Source organism: Dysidea avara, chromosome 6 (genome assembly GCF_963678975.1).
Source record: "Dysidea avara chromosome 6, odDysAvar1.4, whole genome shotgun sequence".
NCBI lineage: Eukaryota > Metazoa > Porifera > Demospongiae > Dictyoceratida > Dysideidae > Dysidea > Dysidea avara.
This window is the reverse complement of record NC_089277.1, coordinates 3,516,735-3,539,006: the sequence shown is the minus strand read 5'-3', so window position 1 is coordinate 3,539,006 and position 22,272 is coordinate 3,516,735. Positions and strand designations below refer to the sequence as shown.

The following is a 22,272-nucleotide window of genomic DNA, read 5'->3' as shown; positions in this document are numbered from 1 at the left end:
TTATAAACTTTAGTCTAAGCAGTGTAACAGTAAACGTTGTTTATCATCACTTGTCCTATACATATACACTGCATTGGTATAGTAATTAAGGATTTACAGTAATATTAAATATACCAAACATTTCTGTGGTAAAATTGATCGAGACACTCACTGTCCGCTATAATACTCCAAATAACAGAAATATAGGATTAGGTTTTTATAGTAACTTAATTAATTTCTTTGTATACCATTGTTGTTATCTATTTATTGAAATTCAAAGCTTACAACGTGTATTGTCACTGTTTGAAATGATTTAGCAGCGTGAGGTGGATGAACACAGCATTATCATTTTGAAGGCTTAGGCGCTTACCAAAATAATAATTAGCTAACTCACAACAATAGCTGATAACTGTTGGCCTTATTTTATGCTGGCATATGAGCATTCCTTTAATCATGTACTTGTTATCTAATATCATCACTGCATGTGTGACAACTGACTGTCAATTTTAATGATTAATTGTGGAAGGCACATCTATAGGCTGGTATCAGTTGTGTTCAGGGCCGCCCACAGGGGGGGAAACTGGGGCATTTTGCCCGGGCCCCAGCCTGAAAGGGGCCCCAGGAGGCCCCATGAAGGGCCCCCTGAATACCTGTTTAAAAGATCGAAATACTCTAATAGAGCAGTCAAATCTAAATACTCTAATGCAGTCACAGTATTCTTCAGAGGAGCAGTGTAGCAAGCTTATAGATAAAGAGATATGGTTGGTGATGGGTAGTTATTGTCAATGCCAGCAGGTTGTGACCTTTTTTTTTTTTTTTTTTGGTCTTAACCTTACAACTTGGGTCAAGGGCCCCACTTTAATTCTTTGCCCTGGGCCCCTTAATTTCTCTGGGCGGCCCTGGTTGTGTTAACATTGTCACTGATTTTGCATGGAGTTATGTATATAATAGGGGAGTTATATATATATATATATATATATATATATATAGACTATTTGAATGTTATGTGTATAGGGATCATGTTTCATCTGATAATTCTTAAATAATTTTACTAGTGTCAAAGGTATACCTTGATTTGTTCAAGTACTGTGGCTAGCTAGTCTCTTCATGTAAATTGAAGATTGTCTTATTAGAGTGTCAACTACAGTAAGGTGTATATTATGTAGAGTTATTCAAGCACTTAATTATCTGAGCACTTCATGCCATAGAGAATCAAATTCTATCATCAACTTGTTTTCTCTCTTTTTTTAATCATAGCTAACTCAACTTATAACTCTGAATTCTTATAGCTAACTGTAAAGCAAACCTATAGTTATGCATGTTTAAATAAATTTTCATAGGTACATGTGCATAATATGATTGTATTATGGAAGTGCCCAGTTTGTGCAGTATGGTATATATATGTGACCGAATTTTAGGAAATCATCCTTATTGTCACACCTGAAACAATTAGCAGAATTTTTGAAACTAGCATAATCATGGTGCTGTTAATAGCAAGTAACAATTTTTTCAAGGTATCCACGGTTTATTCTACCCTTAATGGGTAGGAATTTAACTTAGCTATATAATGCTGTGCTTCAGAATTAAATATTTAATGTGTCGAATGTACCCATAAGGGTGATTTACCATAATTTGGTCATGTGTATGGACACCTTAATGTCCTGATTATCTAATTTCAATGATACTTATAGGGACCTTAACTAAGTGTCTGGATTATGTTGGTGTCCCCAACCATAGTAGGACCTCAATATTCTGAAAATGGAAATGACTGTTGTATTAGAGCAATTGACTAGATTTCCTGTGGATAAAGCAATACAAGTTTATATTTGTATTTGGAAATATTATTGTGATTAATATTTGGATTATGACATTGAGGACACCAGACACTAGCTTAAGGAAATTGCCATGGCTGAAGTGACTGTTCTGTTAGAGTATATTTGGCCAGAGTATACATGATTATCTTATCTAAAAATATTACTGAATACTTTGTGCATAACTTAACTGGTACACAGGTGTTTTGATAATGTTGTCTATAGTATAACAGGCAGTACATTGTGATTGATTGCAATTGACTGTGTATTCTTGCTCAATCATCAATACTTTAACTACTATACATTAACTTTTATAGCTAAGTACATGCTACAGAGTTCTGCTGCAATTGTTATAATAATACTGGTAATTCCATCATTATAGTTATGGGGACTTGATGACAAAGACCAACACTATAACATACAAGAAGGGAGTAGCTGACTGCATGCCTCAAGACTATCCTTGGTTGTCAGGCAATGACATTTGAGATGTTTTCAGTCATGGCACTATGTAGACATTGTGCTGAAGCAGTAAAACATGCACAATTGAAGAAGAACTCCAATATGTTACTACACATGTTCTTGATCTCTGTTGATCTATATGACCACGTGAACTGTGTGATTATATATGTATCCTAATCTATATAGCTATGCAATGCTTGTTTAGGAAAGTAAGTAGCTAGCTTTGTGTGTATATAGTGTAGTAACTAATTACTGACTTAGATTAGATTATTGATTTCTGTCAAAAGACAAGGGTTACACTAAAGGCAAAGCCTACAACCTTACAGAGACATACATACAGGTACATCAATAACAAGTACAAAAACAATCATAAATATATAAACTTACAACAGAACATGACACACAAAAAAACCTATACAAGAACAAGACAAAAACAAAGAAAATGATGAAGTGCTAACCAGAAAGAGACTGATTTGTCGTGATTTGTAGACTTCTGCAGATACTGAGCTCCAAAGGACTAAACTATGAAAAACAATACGCATTGATGGTGGAAGATGATGTGGCAAGTGACAATGAATGAAGTGCAATTGTTAGAGAACTTTTTGGCTGGTGGCAACAGACCATTAGTGTTTTTCACCTATTATTTAATTAAATCGCAGAAATTTAAGCTTCAATTCGCAAATTTCGCAAAAATTTGGACCTCGCACGAACAACCCCCAAGAGAGATCTTAAAGTCTCGTGATGTTCTAGTCACATGATGCCTATGGGAAGAGATAAGATGGCGCAGTAAGGCTTACGAAACTTCTTCTATTACCTCGACTATAACGACCTTTGTGATGCAACAATCATCGCGTTTCCTGACTGGTGGGTATTTCCAGGGATCTTTCGCCTTTACCGACCCCGTGAAAGGCTCTAAACTGAGATACGAGGAACTAGAAGACAGATTAAAGACATTTATATTACCTCCACCATGGGAAGGATCACTGGATGCTCATTCAATGTCAGAGGCAGGGTTTGTGTATACTGGTCAGGAAGATCTTGTCTACTGCTTCAGTTGTAACATCAAACTTGATGGGTGGACTAAACACATGGATCCATTACTGAGACACAAAGAGGAGAGTCCTACTTGTTCATTTGTCAGACAACAACTACAAGTAATAAAAGGAGAGAAAGGAAAAGTCAAATCAGTTGTTTCTCCTTCTAAACCTCTTAATCCTCGGCAAACAGCAAGTATTGGTCAATTACAGTCTTTAACTCTTTTCAATAGTAAACCTATCCACACTGTAGTGACTGGTTTAGATGAACCACAATCATCTTACGTTGCAAGCAGAGGAGGTGATGATTCTTATTGACTAGTTTACCAATCAATTTAGAAAATTACGGGTCAGAAGCAGAAAGGATCAGATCATTTGTAGGATGGCCATTGAATGAATCAGTTCACCCAGAACAACTAGCCAGGGTTGGGTTTGTATACACTGGGGAGGGATCTCTAGTACAGTGTTTCCAATGTGGGGTCAGATATCGTAACTGGTTAAAAGGAGATATACCTCTTAGTGTACATCAGAAGTGTAGCCCTCGTTGTGTGTTTGTTCAGGAGTTAGCGAGAAAAGACAAATCGGCTAAAGAGCAAAGACCAAGAGAACCTTTCATTGATCAAGCTCAATTTGCTGTAGAGTTTCCCAACTACACTGACCGAGCTACAAGACTACAATCATTCAAATACTGGGGTGGAGTCCTACCAAAAGAAGAGTTAGCAGAGGCAGGATTTTACATGATAGCTCGTCAAGATGTAGTACGATGTTTCTCATGTCATGTGGTCCTGCAAGATTGGGAGAGAACTGACAATGTGATTGATGAACATAGAAGACACAACCCTGAGTGTCCATTCCTAGCACAGTTGCCAAGAATGTTGACTCCATCTTATGCTTTAAAAAGTATTGATGTAACTCCCAGAGGGCAAATCGACACCAAACTTACATCATTCTCAAGTCTCTGTATCAGAATACCTCCAAATGCACAAGGTTCTGATGAGCCTTCACCTCCTAAGCCAGACGATGAAGCTCAAGGAATACATTATCCTCCCAGCTGGTCATCCAACCCTCCTCCATTGTCACTTGCACCAGGAGGTTCTGACTCTGAAGAAAAGGTTTCATGTCAGACAAGAGTGGATTACAATACTATTATCTCTCTCCAGCAGTCAACATCCAAGAGCAAACAGATAGTGGTAAGTTGATTTATACACTCCCGTGTAAAGGATGCGCCTACAGCTTGCTGTTGCTATGTATATATTCTTATCTTTTTGAGCAAGCCAGTTTTAATGCTAAAGTATCCTGTATGTATCTGATAGGTGTAGAGCTTGTATTGTATTAAACTGTTAAGCTTTGCTCTGAGGTAGTTTTCTTTGTGTGTTTGTTTGAAATAAGAATATTTGTGAGTTTCCAGACACATTGTGGATGAAATAGGAGGTGTGATAAACTTCATTGAATGGGTCCTACGAGCAGGAAATGTAGCAACCTTAAGGGTTTGTCAAGAGAACACATGTATGTGTGCAAAACATGATTAGTGGCACCTGTATTAGTGGCCACCTCTTTAAAAAGGCCAACTTTCCATATGGTATATTTTTGGAAAGCTAAAATTTGCACAATGTTAACTTATTTGCTTTCTCCACACACAGTATGAGGAGTCATTCTCAGGAGAAACGGAGAACAATGATATTAATTGTAGGTCCAGTTATGTTGATAAGCGTCGAAGGTTCATCTCCAATTATCCTTCTCAACCGTCAAGTTTTGAAATGAATACAAACTCATCTTTCAGTAATATCAATGATGTGGAGTATCATCGGCTGGGTGGGATTGTCAATGCTCCGTCATCTTTGGGACCACCCCATCGTCATTCTGCACAACCACCAACCTTGCCAGCTCCGTCATCTTTGGGACCACTCCAGCATCATTCTGTACAACCATCAACCTTGCCTGCTCCGTCATCTTTGGGACCACCCCAGCATCACTCAGTACAACCATCAACCTTGCCTGTTGTCACTAGTCCTAATGTAGTACAAGGGTCAAACTATATGGGTCAATATTGGAGGGAGCTACGGCCTTCAAGTGGTCCAATTTCTCAGGTAGGATAATACTGTTAATACGTACAGTAGAATCTCTTTTTAATGAAATTTTACTGTTGAGTATATGTATTCGTAAAGGTGACTGTGTAGGGACCTCAGAAACAGAGAGGTTAAATGTACAGTGTCCTTTATAGAGAGGCAAAAATGTCCACTGTATATAGACACTTCTGTAATAATTCTGTCATGTTAGGGTTCCGACTTCAGTGGAAGAGACTGTTTAACTCAAAGCTCTCCTCGTTCACTTACCAGCAAGAAAACTGCTCCTAATACTGCCCCAGCTAAATTACCAGACTTGTTCCCATCGATTTCCCATGGACCCATTCACAATTCATCATCGATGACATCAGGGTTGATGGACTATCCACTGTACTTATGTGGACCCCATTATGATTACAGTAGAATATCTGATAGTGCTAATATGAGCAAGAGTGATGGAGAATTGATGGTAAGAAATTTAGAATATTTTGTAGCTGTTAAAGTGTGCTAAAGAGCTATAAGGACATACTTGTGTACAGTGTTCTTTACTGTATCCTTAAAAAGTACATAATATTTGATTGAACTATAAAAGTATGTTCACGTTGAGCTGAATCCTGAAAAACAGCTAAAAATTAAAAGTGGATTTTTTCTCAACAGAGTTAACATTTCAGCCAACCAGAAGATTATTGGTAACAGCAAAGGTGTCAACAACAGACACGTACGGTTTGGCTCCATTACAAGTTCAGGAAAGAGCTGTAATGGACACTGTACTTATATGGCTTCCCCATAGGAAATGTATTGTGAAAATTTTGATTGGCCGTAAATATTATGTCAAACATTTGAACAAAAAGATTTTGAAATATTTTTAGCGGGTCAAGCAGTACTACAAATGAGCCAAATTTCAAGATCATGTGTAATTGCAACCATGAGTTATTAAATGTTTTTGAGGATTCAGCTCAACGTGAACATACTATGTACTGTGTTGCTTTTTTCAACAATTAACTTCTCCTGTAATGTATTCTAAATATGTCAGTTTTTTCTCTCTTGTTTGTTGTACTGGCCATAAGATCTAGTGGTACTCACAGGTAGTCACATCACATGGTCTTCTCAATCGGATGATATCTTAACTGTTTGTACAAGCATTTGATAATCTCTTCCTTATTAGGCAATGAACCATTTAGTTCAATAATAACACAATCACTCTTTTATATTGTGTGTCTGAATTTTATCCAGGGTTACCATCAGCAGAGAAACTTCACTCAACCTCGTTTGAATGAAACTGCCAGACACACTGACTCTAGTACTGACTCATATCACAACCGATTTGTTACCTGCCAAGTCTGCTACTGTAACCAAGTTATCTTGTTGCCATGCCAGCATGCTCTATTGTGTACACGATGCACTGAAAGGATTATTATTACTGAAAGTGGAGAGTGTCCCTTTTGTCACACAGCCATCACTGGCCATGGTACAGATCATACCTAATTATGTAGAGTAACTGCTGCTACTGAACGTGTTGTCACCTGTCCAGTTATTTACCCTTAACAAAACCTGAGTTGTTGATTGTTTTGTATCCCCAAATACACGTCTCAATATTCTGTTAGTGTTGATGATACACAAGTAGTGCTTTACTGGAGTGTAACCGTTGCTTGTCTCATGGCACATTGATATTATGGATATGCCATCTGACCCCAGTATGTGTGCAAGTGAGTGTGTTTTTAATATTTTATGAAGTCATTGTTATCCTGTCATTGTCGTATCCAGGTATATATATATAGTCAAAGAGGAACTGTCAAAGTTGTACAACCAGTAGTGTCCTCATTATCAAGGTGCCCGATTTTCCAGGTCAGTTTATGTATTAAGAGATGTTTTGAGACCACATTAAAGGGACAATGCGTTGTTTACAACATCTGACTATTTTGGGGCCCAACAAAATCATGTGATGCTTGTACTTTACCACCTGCAACATGAACTTGACAAGATACACAATGCAATCAGCTGGTCTTGGACAAGCGCATTGAGTGGCCTCCATACATCAAAACATAATACAGCATGTAAACAGTGCATTGTCCCTTTAACTGGTTCCAGTGTAATATGAACACACAATGGATTCATGGGGCAAATTCTCCTTCTCTTATTATTACCTGTTATGCTTCTCCCTTGCACAGCTTTGTCAAAATTTAAGCTCACAATCGATTGTTATGTGTGGCACTATAAAAGTTATGAAGAATTTTCATGAAATAAGCTACCGATTAATCGGTAAATAATTGGAAATTGTTTTATCAACCAGATTTCAGCAATATCGGTATTGGTAATTATTAGCAGATTATTTAGTTAATATGACAATATGTACAGCTCAATGTGTACATTATGGTCTCCTTGCCTTTGTCCTCGTTTTTATGTCCCATTTCTTTAGCTGACTACACAAGATGTCGATTTGCAGTAGCATACAAATGGCTTTGTGTTGACTATAACAATAAAATGGAAATTGTCAATGATTTTCAAACCACACCCCCAACAGTTAAAGTAGGCAGATTCCTGCTAATTCCCATATTACAACATGGCTTGTTTAGGCGCTTCTTATTTGTGAACTCCTACTCACTCAAGACTACTGTAGCACTAACCAAAGACTCAGCTTACCTGTCTACTACTAAGTGATGTGATTCAATTGATGGTACCAAAGAATTGGTTGCATGGTTTGTAAATGTAAAATTGTTTAAATATTGTTTTATTTTACCTTAATGCGTAAATTGTTGTGTGTATGGTGGTATTATTATGTTTGAAATACATATCAGTGTGATTAGTTGTATTTTCCCTTGTATAGATTGTAACCCATAATCGAATGTTACTGGTGGTGCTATAAATCAACTTAAGAAGATTCCAGCTGAAGAGCGTTATCTGAAGAGTTTTGGAAAACATCGTTTTGGAAGTTTTTGAAGTGTCTGGATATATCTGTCCTCAAGTGTTCACATTAACATGTTCCAGTGTGGTCCTTACCAACCAGTACCAGCTACCCCACACTTCTCCACCATTACTGATACAATTGCTAGTTCTTTATCAGAACAGGTAGCCAGGATTGGTAGTAGACAATTGTTTGCTACTGATCATGTGTATAGCAACAACAACAACAACAATGTGGATGATGATGGTAAGGTGTATGTGTATAGTGGATACTCTGGTATACCTGAATGGCTTGAATGGTTGAATGTAAACTTGAAATAATGTTTTGTTGTTGGTCTAGATTCAAGTAGTGTATGAATCAATACCCAAGCTGTAAAAATAGGCTAGTATGATAGCAATGACGCAGGTCTGGTGATTTTCGTAGTCAGTAAAAGTGGTTGAACACTGCTTCATAGCGTGATTAGTATCATAAAGTGTTATGAGAAGTCTTGAAGTCTTAAAATAGTCAATTCAATACTGTACCGTCTCAAGAGTTTATAATAAACTCTTGGTATTAGTATGGATATGCAGTACAAGAAACAAAATATACTGTACCGTCTTAAAATAGTAGATTTAATACTTTCCAGTTCTGTACTGTCATGTACTGTTTTGCAACTAGTGATTGCATAGAAGTTAGTTGGCTTCTGTTTGTGTAATGTATAGTATTTGTTCATTTCCTTACTGCACTTATTTATTCTCACAGTAACATGTTTATCCAACTGAACCAGCAAATCACCCAAGACTGAGCAACTACATACAATGGATGGTACTCCTTCACAGGTAAACTGTAGTAGGTTTGATAACATAGTGAATTTGAAGTGATGCTGTGCCCTCTGGTCATGTTACTAATCACACTCTGATGCAGCTCTTATCTACAAAGTTATCGGCCATGTTGTTTTCTTCAACAGCACTGTTTTTGTTGGCAGTGTTGGGAGTAACGCATTACATAAGTAACGCGTTACGTAATATTATTACTTTTGTGGTAACCAAGTAACATAACGAAATACACTATAAAAACGGGTAATATAACTCAAGTTACTTTACTTACAAATGTAACGCGTTACCTAAGTAATATAGTTACTGTAACGAGTCTAATATTATGTAATATTATTACTACAAGTAACGAAGTTACTAATCTCGTTAGTTATCCTCTGAGTAACACCTAGCCACAACGAAGTAACGAAGCCTTCTGAATGAAGCTTATTCACCAGCTTCTTACTTATAACCAAGATTTGCACGTTGTCCAACAACGCAATCATGTCACGTGATAAGGTGGTAGTTTCACATGTGACAGCTTAAGGCTGTGGACACAAAGTAATATAATATGTAATATTATTATAGTTACTCTATTTTATGGGTAATATGTAACTGTAACTAAACAGTTCAGTTGCAAGTAATATGTAATATGTAACTAGTTACTTTTACAAAGTAGCTTGCCCAACACTGTTTGTTGTGTTTGAAAACACTCCCTCATGTCTGGGATGTTATTTTGTAGTTTAATGCAACAATTTTCTACTTTACAAAACCATTTAACTTCTACACAATCATTTATATGTTCTTATTGTCACCTGTGATGCATCTTCCTTGTACAGCTGTCAAAAATGTTTATGTGCCTTTAAAAAAAGAAGAAATAAAGTTCACACAAGTCGGTGTAATATTTCTTTTTTTTGGAAAAGCCACACAGTTTCTACAGGCCTTTGGCTTAAATAAGATTAGTCACCTACAGCAAAACTTGTAGCATCATGGTTTGTTTAGACAGGTGACCGATTATTACACAGTTACCTTATTAAACAGGTGGCTACATTAGGCAGGTCACTTTGTAAACAAATTACACGACATTTGGGGATTATCATATTAGCTGGTTTAGACAGGTGACCTTTTTAAACATGTCTCAATTTAACACTTGTACTTTAATTTGCAACTTTGCTATGCAATTTGTTTCCTCACAGGGTGGTGACCAGTGGAAGACAAGACACACAAGAGTAGAAGAGACCATACAACTTTACCTCCTAAGAGTTGTTGTGCAACACAACATCATCGTCATGTCAACCTCTCAGAGGGTGTAGCACACACAGTATATACACAACAGATGATGACACCAATGTCAATTAAAATTACATGCTGTGATGGTAACCATCTTTTATACATGATGTGGAGCATTTCAAACTATCTGATGCTTGATGTAGACCTGTTTGGCAAGCTCATTCTGCTAGTATCCGTTTATATTTTCATGATGATTTTTAAACAGCATGTTGAATTGTAGACTTCACATGCACACACACACATACACATGAAGTACCATATATGTACAAATTTTTGAGGTATGTAATTTTCGTGGATTGACAAATTTCAGGATTTTTGAGGTTTTTATTTTTGAAGATCATTATCTATTAGAAAACATAGATTAATTGTTAGAGGATGAAAATTTAATCCGCAAAAATTATGTGCCATTTTCATTTAAAACAGTAAGCGCCCATTGATTTCATGCGAAGCCATACAAGGCTCCCTATTTGCCATGGTGATGGTCTTTCGGACGCCGTATTGAGTTCTAAAACTGGGCGAGCACAACGGTTGCTATCATGTTACCATAGTTATGGTACTGCATTTGGCGGAGAATTGTGATGTTACTATGGTTTTGGTACTGCAAATGGAGGACAACTTCGCAAGGGGTTGTAAGCGCTATGAAATTAATTCAGTGGATAAGGTCAATACGAATCATCTGTTGGTGCGCTGGAAACTCTTAGTACATCTAAGTCTGACATCTGGAGTTCCTATGGAAGGGGTAGGTGTGACGTGTTATGGAGGCCTACCGGCTACTGTTGAAGGGGATTCAAAGTCAGCATCAGGACTAGCTACGACAAGGTCAGAACACCTCAGCTTGCAGCACCAGCCGCTACACGAGGAATACGTAGTTTTTGTGGCTCAAACAACAACTGACGCGCACCTTTTCATTTATAATAGCTCTTCGAACAGTTACACGGTAAGTGTGTGTGTGTGTGTGTGTATTACGTTGGTAACGAAGTGGGTGAGTTGGTATTGACGCAACTCAAGGTCTTTGCTGTTATCACAAAATTTAATAATGTACACCTCCAAGTATGGTGGTATGTATTATCTATATATGTGCTGTCATGTATTCACCATAGATTACAGAGGGACGTGTAATGCACTTATCAACCTTGAGCAACAGTGGGGGAAAGGTAGTTATTTGATTCAAATTCCCAACTCATGGGAGGGGGGGTGTGGACATGACAAGTGGCAAATCCCCCACCCAGAGATCCTGCAGGAGGTGCATAGCCTGTAAAGTTGAGCAAACACTAAAAGTTTAAGATGGTCAAATTCTAGATCACACCATTATCTCCGGGAGGGGGGCAGTGGGGCTTAGCATTAATAGGGTATTAGTGCCCCTTTAGTAGTCTCTGATTGTATGTTGTTCACGTTGATCACAATACCTCCAAAACATTTACTTGCACAAGATAATGAAAATTTGTAGTATTATTACTTGACCTGCTAAAATATTCAAGTTATTTCTCTTGAGCTAAAACCCACTGTTCTATTAACATTCTACACTTGCTGGTGGTAGGAATTTCTGTGTGGCTGACAGCAATGAAGATAGACGTACCATTCGGTTGTCCTATGGTATGTTGATGCATGTGCTTGATACTATGAGAAAAATGGGATTCAATCAAGATTCGAAGAAAAAAATCTGGCCTGGATTCAAGCCCAATTTAATTTTGTGGTTTTATCAAATAATGGTCTCTGATAAGGAGAGTGATGCCTTGTCGTTAGTCATGTATTGAACATGTGTGGACCTGTGGTCACACCATAATTATTGTAATTGTATAAAATGCCATTTTTCATCGATATCATTGGAAGTGATTTCTCTCTGATTTCCTTAGCAAGAAGATGTAGAGCCTGGGTCTTCTGATCGAAATCTAGAATCCCACCCTCCTCAACCACTAGAAGTGTTAAGCACAGATCGAGAACTGATGTCTCCTCACAACTCAGCTACTGTAGCCCCAGCAAGTGTGACCCTCAGCATACCAGTGATGTCAGAGTCTCATCAGGGACAGGAACAAGTGCTGATGGCTGTCCCTAATGTACCCACCATGCCATCTGCTTGTAGTGACGTCACTACAAATGTTAAGTATGTGGCGTTTATGGTGAGTTGTTTATCAGTGACTGGTTAACCCACTCACCATCATATGTATGGTATTGATTTAGAAATTCACCAAGTCACACTTACTGTAATGTCAGTTACCTGAGCTGACCATTTCATTACTATCTTTTGTTCAATGAAGTAAATTAAAGTTTCTTTTGTCTTGCTTACTCAGCCTACCAAACCACTGTTGTTCAAACTGAGCAACAGCCATGCCATTACAGTGATGATACAATGGAGCCTCTCTTAACAAACTCCCCGAATTAAGGACACAATAGAAAAAACCTCCCTAATAAGGACAAAAATTTTGGCCCCAACAGGTCTGGTTAATACTTTTTTACCTCTGAAAGAGGAAAACCTCTATATTATAGCAAAAAGTGACCAAAAATTCAGGGTCCCAAAATGTCTGTAATAGAGAGGTTCCACTGTATAAGATAGCTATTACACTGCATGTGCCAGGTACTACAGTGAAGTCCCTTTTCCATATATCCACAAACTGCCTGCATTATTGCCTGAGTCAGAGTGTCTACAGTAGCCTGCGACTGTAGCTGAAATGGATTAACAGTTTGCTACACATCTGTATTTTCCATTTTTTAAATAAGTTTATTGAACCTTGGAAACGACCCTGGCAGCAAAGGTACCCCGTAATTTGTTACAACTCAACACATTATAGGTGTTTTAGTATTGATCTATGAGCGTGGTATACTCGTAGTCATCATGCTTGGCTTCTTCATGTTGAACATTGCTGTGTTTGCCTGTCAAATTTGTTTCTGTTAACCAATTGTCCTGCCTGCGATGCTGGAAGAGCCAGGAAGGTTGAACCTCTCTCAACTTTTATGGTGGCTGCGATACAGTTGCTGCAGTATGTTTCCATATTGTTTAAAGTTCCCCCCCATCAAGACCCTGGTAATAATCGCAGGCAATGAGCAGGCGATTTGCAGCTATATGGAAACCAGCCTTTAGCAAACTTTAAGGATTCAATAGTTGGTCCCAACAGGATTGGCTACATAACTTTGGGCTTTTCATTACTCTCTAGCCAAACCCTCAATGTTGTGTGTTCTGTATTTTTAAGTTATGATAACAATATATAGACTATCTTCTGGTACTTTGCTATTTAACTTTTTAAAATGTGCTCTCAAATATGGCATCTAGTTTTGCACCATGATTTGATCATGGAAGACCTTCATTGCACACAGTGTATATTTTCAGGGGAATGAACTATGCAGTTAGTACACTTATTAACTACTAGTCTTCTTATGCATTTACGTACTAGGCTACTGCCCCCTAGGGTTATAGCACATGCATCAAAGCTCCGAGCTTTTGGATTGTCTTTGCTGTGACAGTACAACAATTCAGCGTAAAATTCTACAAGAAAAAAATGTGTATAGGTATTAGAGGTGTGCGATGACTAATTTAGACATATTTCGATATTTCTTTTGTACTTATCTCGATTATCTAACATATCTCGATAACTGAAATAATTATTTATTTTAGTAAACTGCCAATATTGTAACCAGTAAAATGAGCAAATTGCAATTTGAATACTATAAAAAAGTGAAAAATGTTACTGTTCCCAAGTGGTAGGAGAGTTGGAGCCCCCAGGAGGTGCTTACACCATCAGGTATACAAATAGTTTACGGAAGTTTACTATTATCTAGATTAATAAACCTATCATCCTTATCTCGATAAGTCTTATGATATCTGAATAATTGTCGCACACCTCTAATAAAAGGGTAAATGTGATTGCTATATTAGAGCATTTGAACATTCCATCTTAATACAACCTCAACTTTTCAGCCATCCCATTGCCTCTAAGTAAGTATTCAGACCAGCTAATGTCTGACCATATTGTGGTTATTGTCATCTTGCCATTAATTTGAATCCTGCTCACCTCAAATTATAGTATGCTGAAGGGAATTATTTCATAAGTAGCTTACCATCAAACTTTTTAATTTCTATAACCACCGGTACTGAAAACTTATGCGCATGGGCAGAGGATAAAAGAAACACAGCACTTGTATGCTGACTAGCCGCAAAATACTTGTACTCAGATCTATGCACTTGTACGTCAATGTTCTGGTTATTGTTTGTGAAGTAGTTGAATAGTTATTATATTTACTCATACTCTTTTATATGTACACACCTCTGTAGTGTGATATTGGGATGATGTATGATTATATCGTTACAGACAAGCAATACTAACAATGCCATCATAAGCTACCCAACACTGCAGAACAAAAATGTGCATGAGGATCAGACGATCGCTGAACATCCAACACAAAGGAATTCTTGGCCATCAGATGACTTATGTCACCAGTGTGCATGTGTCAAGATGTCGGCCACATTGGGTCCATGTTGTCATGCTGCACATTGTAGAGGATGTGCTGACAATGTCATGCAATGGAGGAAGACATGTCCATTTTGTAGTCAACATGCCACTGATGTTAGAGATATTCCACCTGATCGTAAGTCAAGATCAATCTTATAAATAAGCTTGATGGTGGATAGTTGCTGCTTTGATTAGAAAACTGCTCCAATCTAAAGTGTAATAATTAATTTTTGGTTTAATAAATTTTTTATGATTTATGGAATCAAGTATAGATTTTGTAAGAACGGATTTTGTATTTTTGTACATGTGTAAAAAATTTTAGTGAGCTTAAAGTGATTTAATAATTTATTATCATGAATCTTTTAACGATTTCTTTTAATTCATGCAGAGTTACACCTCATTGAAAACATTTAAGCATCCAACTCTGTAACGTGAACACCATCCCTTGTCCACAGTTCCATTTGTGTAAGTGCATACATTCTATTTGTAGTACTAACAGGGCATGTGCACCTCAATATAACATTGCTTATAAGCATTTGAGATGGTACGATGTACATAGTATTGTGACACACATAGTGTCTTAAACTACAGTAAAGCCTTAGTTACATTTAGCTACTTTTGCAGGACTACATATTGGTTTCTTTGATTCCTTTCTAATCTGGAGTCTAGGCCAAAAATTTTAAACAGGTGGCTATGTCCCTTTGTACACAAATACAAGGATCTGATTAGACTGTTTTCATTGCTTAAGTAATGAAGTATACATTAATTTGAACATACATATTTGAAATTAAGCACATACACTGATACAATGTAATACATGTTATGGTGCACTATTAAAAAGCAGCCACATCTCCATGGACTTGTTCCCATGCATATAGCTACTCCATACATTATCAAAATTTGCATGAAGTATCAATTTGAAGACTGCATGGGAAAAGTGAACATGAAACTCACTATTACTGAATACTCAGCAGAATTTTTCATGTGTATTGTAGAGCACTCACACACCTTGCAATTCTTCTGCTTAAACGATCGTAATAGAGCAGTCACCTGTATGAAAATCAGTATTCTAATAGGACAGTCAAGAATGTTTTGTTATCCATCCCACCAGGGATTGATGGCCTGTGAATTGACTATTATGAGCTAAATCATCAGAAAGTTAGCTACTCCAGATCCTTTGAAAAATTAAACATTAAACACTGATGAAGAGGTCCACAATGTATTCTAATTAGCTGACAATGCATATTTAAATTGCACCTAGATAAGAAGTCATATGATGGGGTTATGCATGCAGCAGTATACTTGTCAATTTAAAGAGGCTCCAAGAGGAGTTACCATGATTGGTCATATTCGACCAATCAATTAAGGGTGGCTCCAAGAATTTTGGTAACTAGCTAGTTTCGCTGCAAGCACACTTATAGCATGCTAGATCTATGGGATGCTTTGGGGGGGGGGGGGACTGGCCCAGACAGAGGATTATAACTGCTCTTTCATCCTTTTTGGACATACCTGTAATGGTTTTCAATCACCAAGAGTTAATGTTATTAGTGGTGTACTTCAGGGCTCTGTTCTTAGTCCCCTTCTCTTCTTAATGTACATAAATGACTTACACAATTGTGTGACATCCCGGCTCGTGCAGCTTGTTCACTGATGACTGCTTATTGTATAGACTACAGATGACTGTCGCATTTTGCAGGAGGATTTATCGTGGATAGAAGAATGGGCTGATAAATGTATGATGACTTTCAGTACTGGTAACTGCCAAGTTTTACTTAAGTACATACTACCAACTAATTATACGTTCTATATAAACAACTAATAACTGTTTCCCATGCAAAATACCTTGGTGTTTTAGTAGACTCAAAACTAAACTTTAATAAATGTAGGCATATGGAAGTTATCTTTTAAAAAGCAAACAGTGTTTTAGCACTTTATAAATGTAATAATATCACTGCAGCTCTCAAGTAAGAAGTCAGGCTTAAAACTGTTGTGTGACCTATTTTGAAATATGCCTTGAAAGTTTGGACACCGTACACCAGGTGCAACATTGATAAATTATAAAGCGTTCAAGGCTTGTAGTTTCTAACTATGACTACACGAGTATTGTAACTAGTATCTTTAACCATCTTAACTGGTCTAGGCTAGAAATAAAAAGAATAGTAAATAGACCAATAGAGCTGGGCGATATACCGGTATTGTTAGTAATCTCACTAATCTGTGATATTTAACTACCGGTTTTAATACCGTCTTCTTTTTTTAAATACCGCCTGGGCACAATGGCCTCCCTGTGTGCTTGTTTCATCCCATATTTAGAAGGTACCAGACATGTGACAATGTTTGTAGGAGAGGGAAAATTTTTGATGAATTTGGCAATTTGCTACAAATTCGCCCAAGTTTAACCCACCAATTACTTGTAGCACCTTAGATTAGCACCTTTATAGCTATAGATTGAGCTTGAATTCACCAAAGTTTATTTTGCCAAATACAATTTAGCTTGCTATTCACCAAAGTTTCTCTCTATATGGTATGTCAGTTTTTTCTCTTCTTTTTTGCACTGGCCATAAGATCTAGTGGTACTTACCTTCAGGCAAGTAGTCACATCAGATGGTCTCCTCAATTGGATGATATCTTAACTGTCTGTACAAACATTTGATAATCTCTTCCTTATTAGGCAATGAACCATTTAGTTCGATAATAACACAATTGCTCTTTTTATATTGTGTGAATTTTATCCAGTGTTACCATCAGCAGAGAAACTTCACTCAGCCTCATTTGAATGAAACTGCCAACTCACTGACTCTAATACTGACTCATATCACAACCAATTTGTTACCTGCCAAGTCTGCTACTGCAACCAAGTTATCTTGTTGCCATACCAACATGCTCTATTGTGTACACAATGTACTGAACAGATTATTATTACTGAAAGTAGAGAGTGTCCCTTTTGTCACACGGCCATCACTGACCATGGTACAGATCGTACCTAATTATGTAGAGTAACTACTACTGCTGCTGAATGTGTTGTCACCTGTCCAGTTATTTACAACAAACCTGATTGTTTTGTGTCCCCAAATATGCGTCTCATGCAATATTCTGTTAGTGTTGATGATACACAAGTAGTGCTTTACTGGAGTGTAACTGTTGTTTGTCTCATGGCACATTGATATTATGGATATGGCATCTGACCCCAGTATGTGTGCAAGTGAATGTGTTTTTAATACTTTATGAAGTCATTGTTATCCTGTCACTGTCGTATCCAGGTATATAATATTATAATGAAGGAGGAATTGTCGAGGTTGCACAACCAGTAGTGTTCTCAGTATCAAGGTGCCCCAATTTTCCAGGTCAGTTTATGGCTAAGGGATATTTTGAGACCACATTAACTGGCTCCATTGTAATATGTGCACTTCGTAAATACAATGCATTTAAGGGTGAAAGCTCCTCTTATTATTATCTGTTATGCTTCTCCCTTGTACAGCTTTGTCAAAACTTAAGCTCACAATCAACTGTTACATGTGGCACTATAAATTGATAAAAATCTTCATGAAATTAGCTACCATCAAAATAATCGAAAATTGTGGTTTATTATCCAAATTTCAGCAATGTTGGTATCGGCAATTATTAGCTGATTATTTAGCTGATTAGTATGACAGTATGTACAATTCAACATGTGCTTTATGGTCCACTTGCCTTTGTCCTCCTTGTTGTGTCCCATTTCTTTAGCTGACAGCCCAAGATGTTGATTTGCAGTAGCATAGGAATGGCTTTGTGTTGACTATCATAATAAGATGGAAATTGTCAATGATTTTCAAACCACACCCAAACAGTTAAAGTATGCAGATTCCCATATTACAACACGACACTTCAGGTATCCCTCTTGTTTAAGCACTTTTTATTGTGAATTCCTACTCACTCAAAACTACTGTAGCACTAACCAAAGACTCATCTTACCTGTCTACTACTACTGAAATGACTCAATCGATAAGAATTGATTGTATGCATGGTTTTGTTAATGTAAAATCATTTAAATGTTGCTTCATTTTACCTCAATGTGTAAATTGTTGTGTATGGTAGCGTAATGTTTGAAATATCAGTGTGATTAGTAAAATCTAGTTGTGCTTTCTCTTGTATAGTTTAGATCTAATCCAAAACAGCCAAGCTGTAAAAAGAGTATGGCCCCCAAAAAGGCTATAGTGAAAAAAGATGTGAAATCCAAGGTGGCGGCCAAGAAATGGCTTTGATGGTAGGTTAATGGTAAAAATTTTAATAATGACAATTCAGGTTATTGTTAGCTAGGTCATGTAATCTTTAAGTCTCCATGCAGTTCCAGTATGTTAGGTTAGGTTAATCCAAAGGCTGCAGCACATGTTGCTGTCAGACCTTCAGTGCAGGCCACTGTAAAGCTTAATAAATACTTAGGTTTAAAGGAAGAAAATCCATCCCTCCTGGAGGAGACTGAGTGTGGCACTCAACTAGACATTGGGAGGCCTGCAATTCGAATCCTGGGGTAGGAGATATTTTTTCCTTTCTTTGACTCTTTTCTGTTTCACCTTATTGTTAGCTAGTTCATGTAATCTTTAAGTCTCCAGTTCCAGTGTGTTAGGTTAGGTTAATCCAAAGGCTGCAGCACATGTTGCTGTCAGATCTTCAGTGCAGGCCACTGTAAAGCTTTAATAATAATAAGGTGAATTTTGTACCAAGACCAAGCTTAAGTGGCACAAAATTTATCTGAATTGTTGTTATTAAAATTTTTACCATTAACCTACCACCACAGCCATTTCTTGGCCTCCACCTTGGATTTCACATCTTTTTTCATCATAGCCTTTTTGGGGGCCGCACTCTGTTTTTACAGCTTGGATTAGAGTATATATACTATGTACCTGAATGACAACTTAAGTAAGTACACGAATAGTAAATAGCATGCTATGGTTCTACGTGTTAAATTTTAATTGCATTATATATACTACGTAGTAGCTAAAATGATTAGTCTGGTGCAGCCAACCTACTTATAAGCACGGCCCCAAAAATAGGGTCTGATCTAGAGTATGTAAATGGGTGAAATGGGATCTTTTATACTCAGTCCTAGTCCAGTCCATAGTCCAGTCCATAGTCCACCGTAAATATTTTACACCATCCCCAAAGATAGACTGGGTTTCGCGGCTAATAGCATTAATGTATGGTTCCTAACTAATCAACTGTTATGTTAGTATGGCAAGTCTCAAGTGCATGGGTATCTTTCAAAGCATTGCTGTTGTGGCTGAAACGACTAGCCAACTCACTTATAAGCACCCCCAAAAATCTGGTCTAGGGTATGTAAATGGGTGAAATGGGATCTTTTATACTCAGTCCATAGTCCAGTCCATAGTCCAGTCTAGTCTGGCGCCGCCCGCCCCTTCGCAAAAAGTAAGTGAAATACAAATACCTAATCATTTCAAAAGGAATTCAATTAGACAGCGCACGTAATGCTTGTTACGTCAGATGATTGCACTTCAATTCGAACAAAAGCATTGTGTTGCCAAGGCGATTTCTGTGTGAACGTCATTGGCATGCACTAATTGGCTAGCGCCGAATCTGGGCGCTAGAAATGATTTAGTATCTGTATTTCACCAGACCCTTACTTTATGCGAAGGGGCGGGCGGCGCCAGACTAAGTCCAGTCCATAGTCCACAGTAAATATTTTACACCATCCCCAAATATAGGCTGGGTTTCGCGGCTAATAGCATTAATGTATGGTTTCGTGGTATGTCACGTGGTATGTCACGGAAGCCATAAAATTTTAATTGCATATTGTTCTTGGCGATCGTTGGCGATATTGTGTGAAGATCGATCACATTGAAGATGCAGATTTTCGTGAAGACGCTTACTGGAAAGACCATCACCCTTGAAGTTGAGACCAGCGACACGATTGAAAACGTTAAGACCAAGATCCAGGACAAGGAAGGAATTCCACCAGACCAACAGAGGTTGATTTTTGCTGGCAAACAACTGGAAGATGGCCGTACCCTGAGTGACTACAACATCCAGAAGGAGTCCACCCTTCATCTTGTGTTGAGGCTGAGAGGAGGACAGTTTAAAATTATTGTGAAGACTTCCACTGGAAAGACCTTTACCATTCACACAGAAGTTTCCAATTCTGTTGGTATTGTTAAGGTTCAGATTCAGGACAAGGAGGGGATTCCAACTGATCAACAGCGTCTTATGTACAATGGACAAGTGCTAGAAGACTATCGCACCTTAATTGACTACAACATAAAAGATCAATCCACTGTAGAGCTCCAGATTATCTGAGCAGTGAACTAACTCAAACTCATACAACACATACATGCCGCGGGCTAGTTTTACTGTTACTCTGTTGGTTGTGTTGTGTTACCTTTTTTCATATGTCCAAAGCTCTATATAAGCAAATCTTGCTAATACAGTAAAACCTTGTTAATAGGGCCAACTATACAGGAAGAGACACAGGGCCTATTAATGAGGTGAACCCTGAAGAGATTGATGAAACATTGCATTACAAACCCATGAAACACTGCTGTGGACAAAACCAATGTACATCATCGAATCGACATTTATGCTGTATCCATACTAATGTTCTCATAGATTAATGAAAGGAGTGCTTTTGTTTTCAAGGATCACTTGTTTCACTGAGGCTATGTCAGTTATAATGCATAGAGCTACTTTATTTTCAAAGATGAAAATTTCGTGGACAGACAAAGCAACCTTGAAATCCACAAAAATTTATACTTATACCTCTTTTATTATACCGAGCTATAGCTAACTAAATATGTCTGACTTAGTAATTTAAATCCTGACAAATATTACTGGAGGAAGCCAAGCAAATGAGATTGCCCCATAATGTAACTTACTTATTTTCCACTAATTGTACAATAAACCACCATGCAAGGGTTTCTAATGGGCAGAAAGTTCAGAAATATTTGGTGTGTAACTGAATATGAGGTGTTTCGTTATTATTAACTTTGGTAGCTATTATAATAGTAATGCAATTGTCAAGAAGACATCTGTCTGCTACCAATACATTCACTTGTATATATGTGTAGGATGGTATAGTATTGGGTACAATATTGTGAAAATACAAATGAATAGCCTGTTCTGTTATATATATCTAATCCAAAACAGCTAAGCTGTAAAAAAAGTGTGCAGCCCTCAGAAAGGCTATGGTGAAAAAAGATGTGAAATCCAAGGTGGCGGCCAAGAAATGGCTGTGATGTTAGGTTAATGGTAAAAATTTTAATAATGACAATTCAGGTAAATTTTGTGAAGTGGCACAAAAATTCACCTGAATTGTCGTTAATAAAATTTTTACCATTAACCTACCATCACAGCCATTTCTTGGCCGCCACCTTGGATTTCACATCTTTTTTCACCATAGCCTTTCTGAGGGCTGCACACTTTTTTTACAGCTTAGCTGTTTTGGATTAGATTTCATTTCTTTTTGTATTTGTAAACCCCAAAGCCGGCCTATAGCCAGCTTTGGGACTTTTTT

At 37.5% G+C, this 22,272-nt stretch overlaps 1 protein-coding gene across 1 annotated transcript; it reads left to right on the top strand.

The window, feature by feature from the left end:
• The first annotated feature begins 3,085 nt into the window (after positions 1 to 3,085).
• Positions 3,086 to 15,129, top strand: LOC136258432 (baculoviral IAP repeat-containing protein 1b-like). Its single transcript, XM_066051748.1, has 11 exons — positions 3,086 to 3,515; positions 3,590 to 4,473; positions 4,924 to 5,370; positions 5,561 to 5,815; positions 6,580 to 7,052; positions 7,111 to 7,191; positions 8,171 to 8,494; positions 8,990 to 9,066; positions 10,236 to 11,266; positions 12,183 to 12,446; positions 14,631 to 15,129. The coding sequence occupies exons 1-5, from the start codon at positions 3,086 to 3,088 to the stop codon at positions 6,829 to 6,831; spliced, it is 2,268 nt and encodes a 755-aa protein (XP_065907820.1). The 3' UTR covers positions 6,832 to 7,052; positions 7,111 to 7,191; positions 8,171 to 8,494; positions 8,990 to 9,066; positions 10,236 to 11,266; positions 12,183 to 12,446; positions 14,631 to 15,129.
• The last annotated feature ends 7,143 nt before the right edge of the window (positions 15,130 to 22,272 follow it).

Bases quoted from the DNA above. Each gene is read 5' to 3' on its own strand.
- LOC136258432 (XM_066051748.1), top strand. From the start codon at position 3,086: ATGCAACAATCATCGCGTTTCCTGACTGGTGGGTATTTCCAGGGATCT. The intron at 4,474-4,923 runs GTAAGTTGATTT...CTCCACACACAG, and splicing joins CCAAGAGCAAACAGATAGTG to TATGAGGAGTCATTCTCAGG. The intron at 5,371-5,560 runs GTAGGATAATAC...CTGTCATGTTAG, and splicing joins CAAGTGGTCCAATTTCTCAG to GGTTCCGACTTCAGTGGAAG.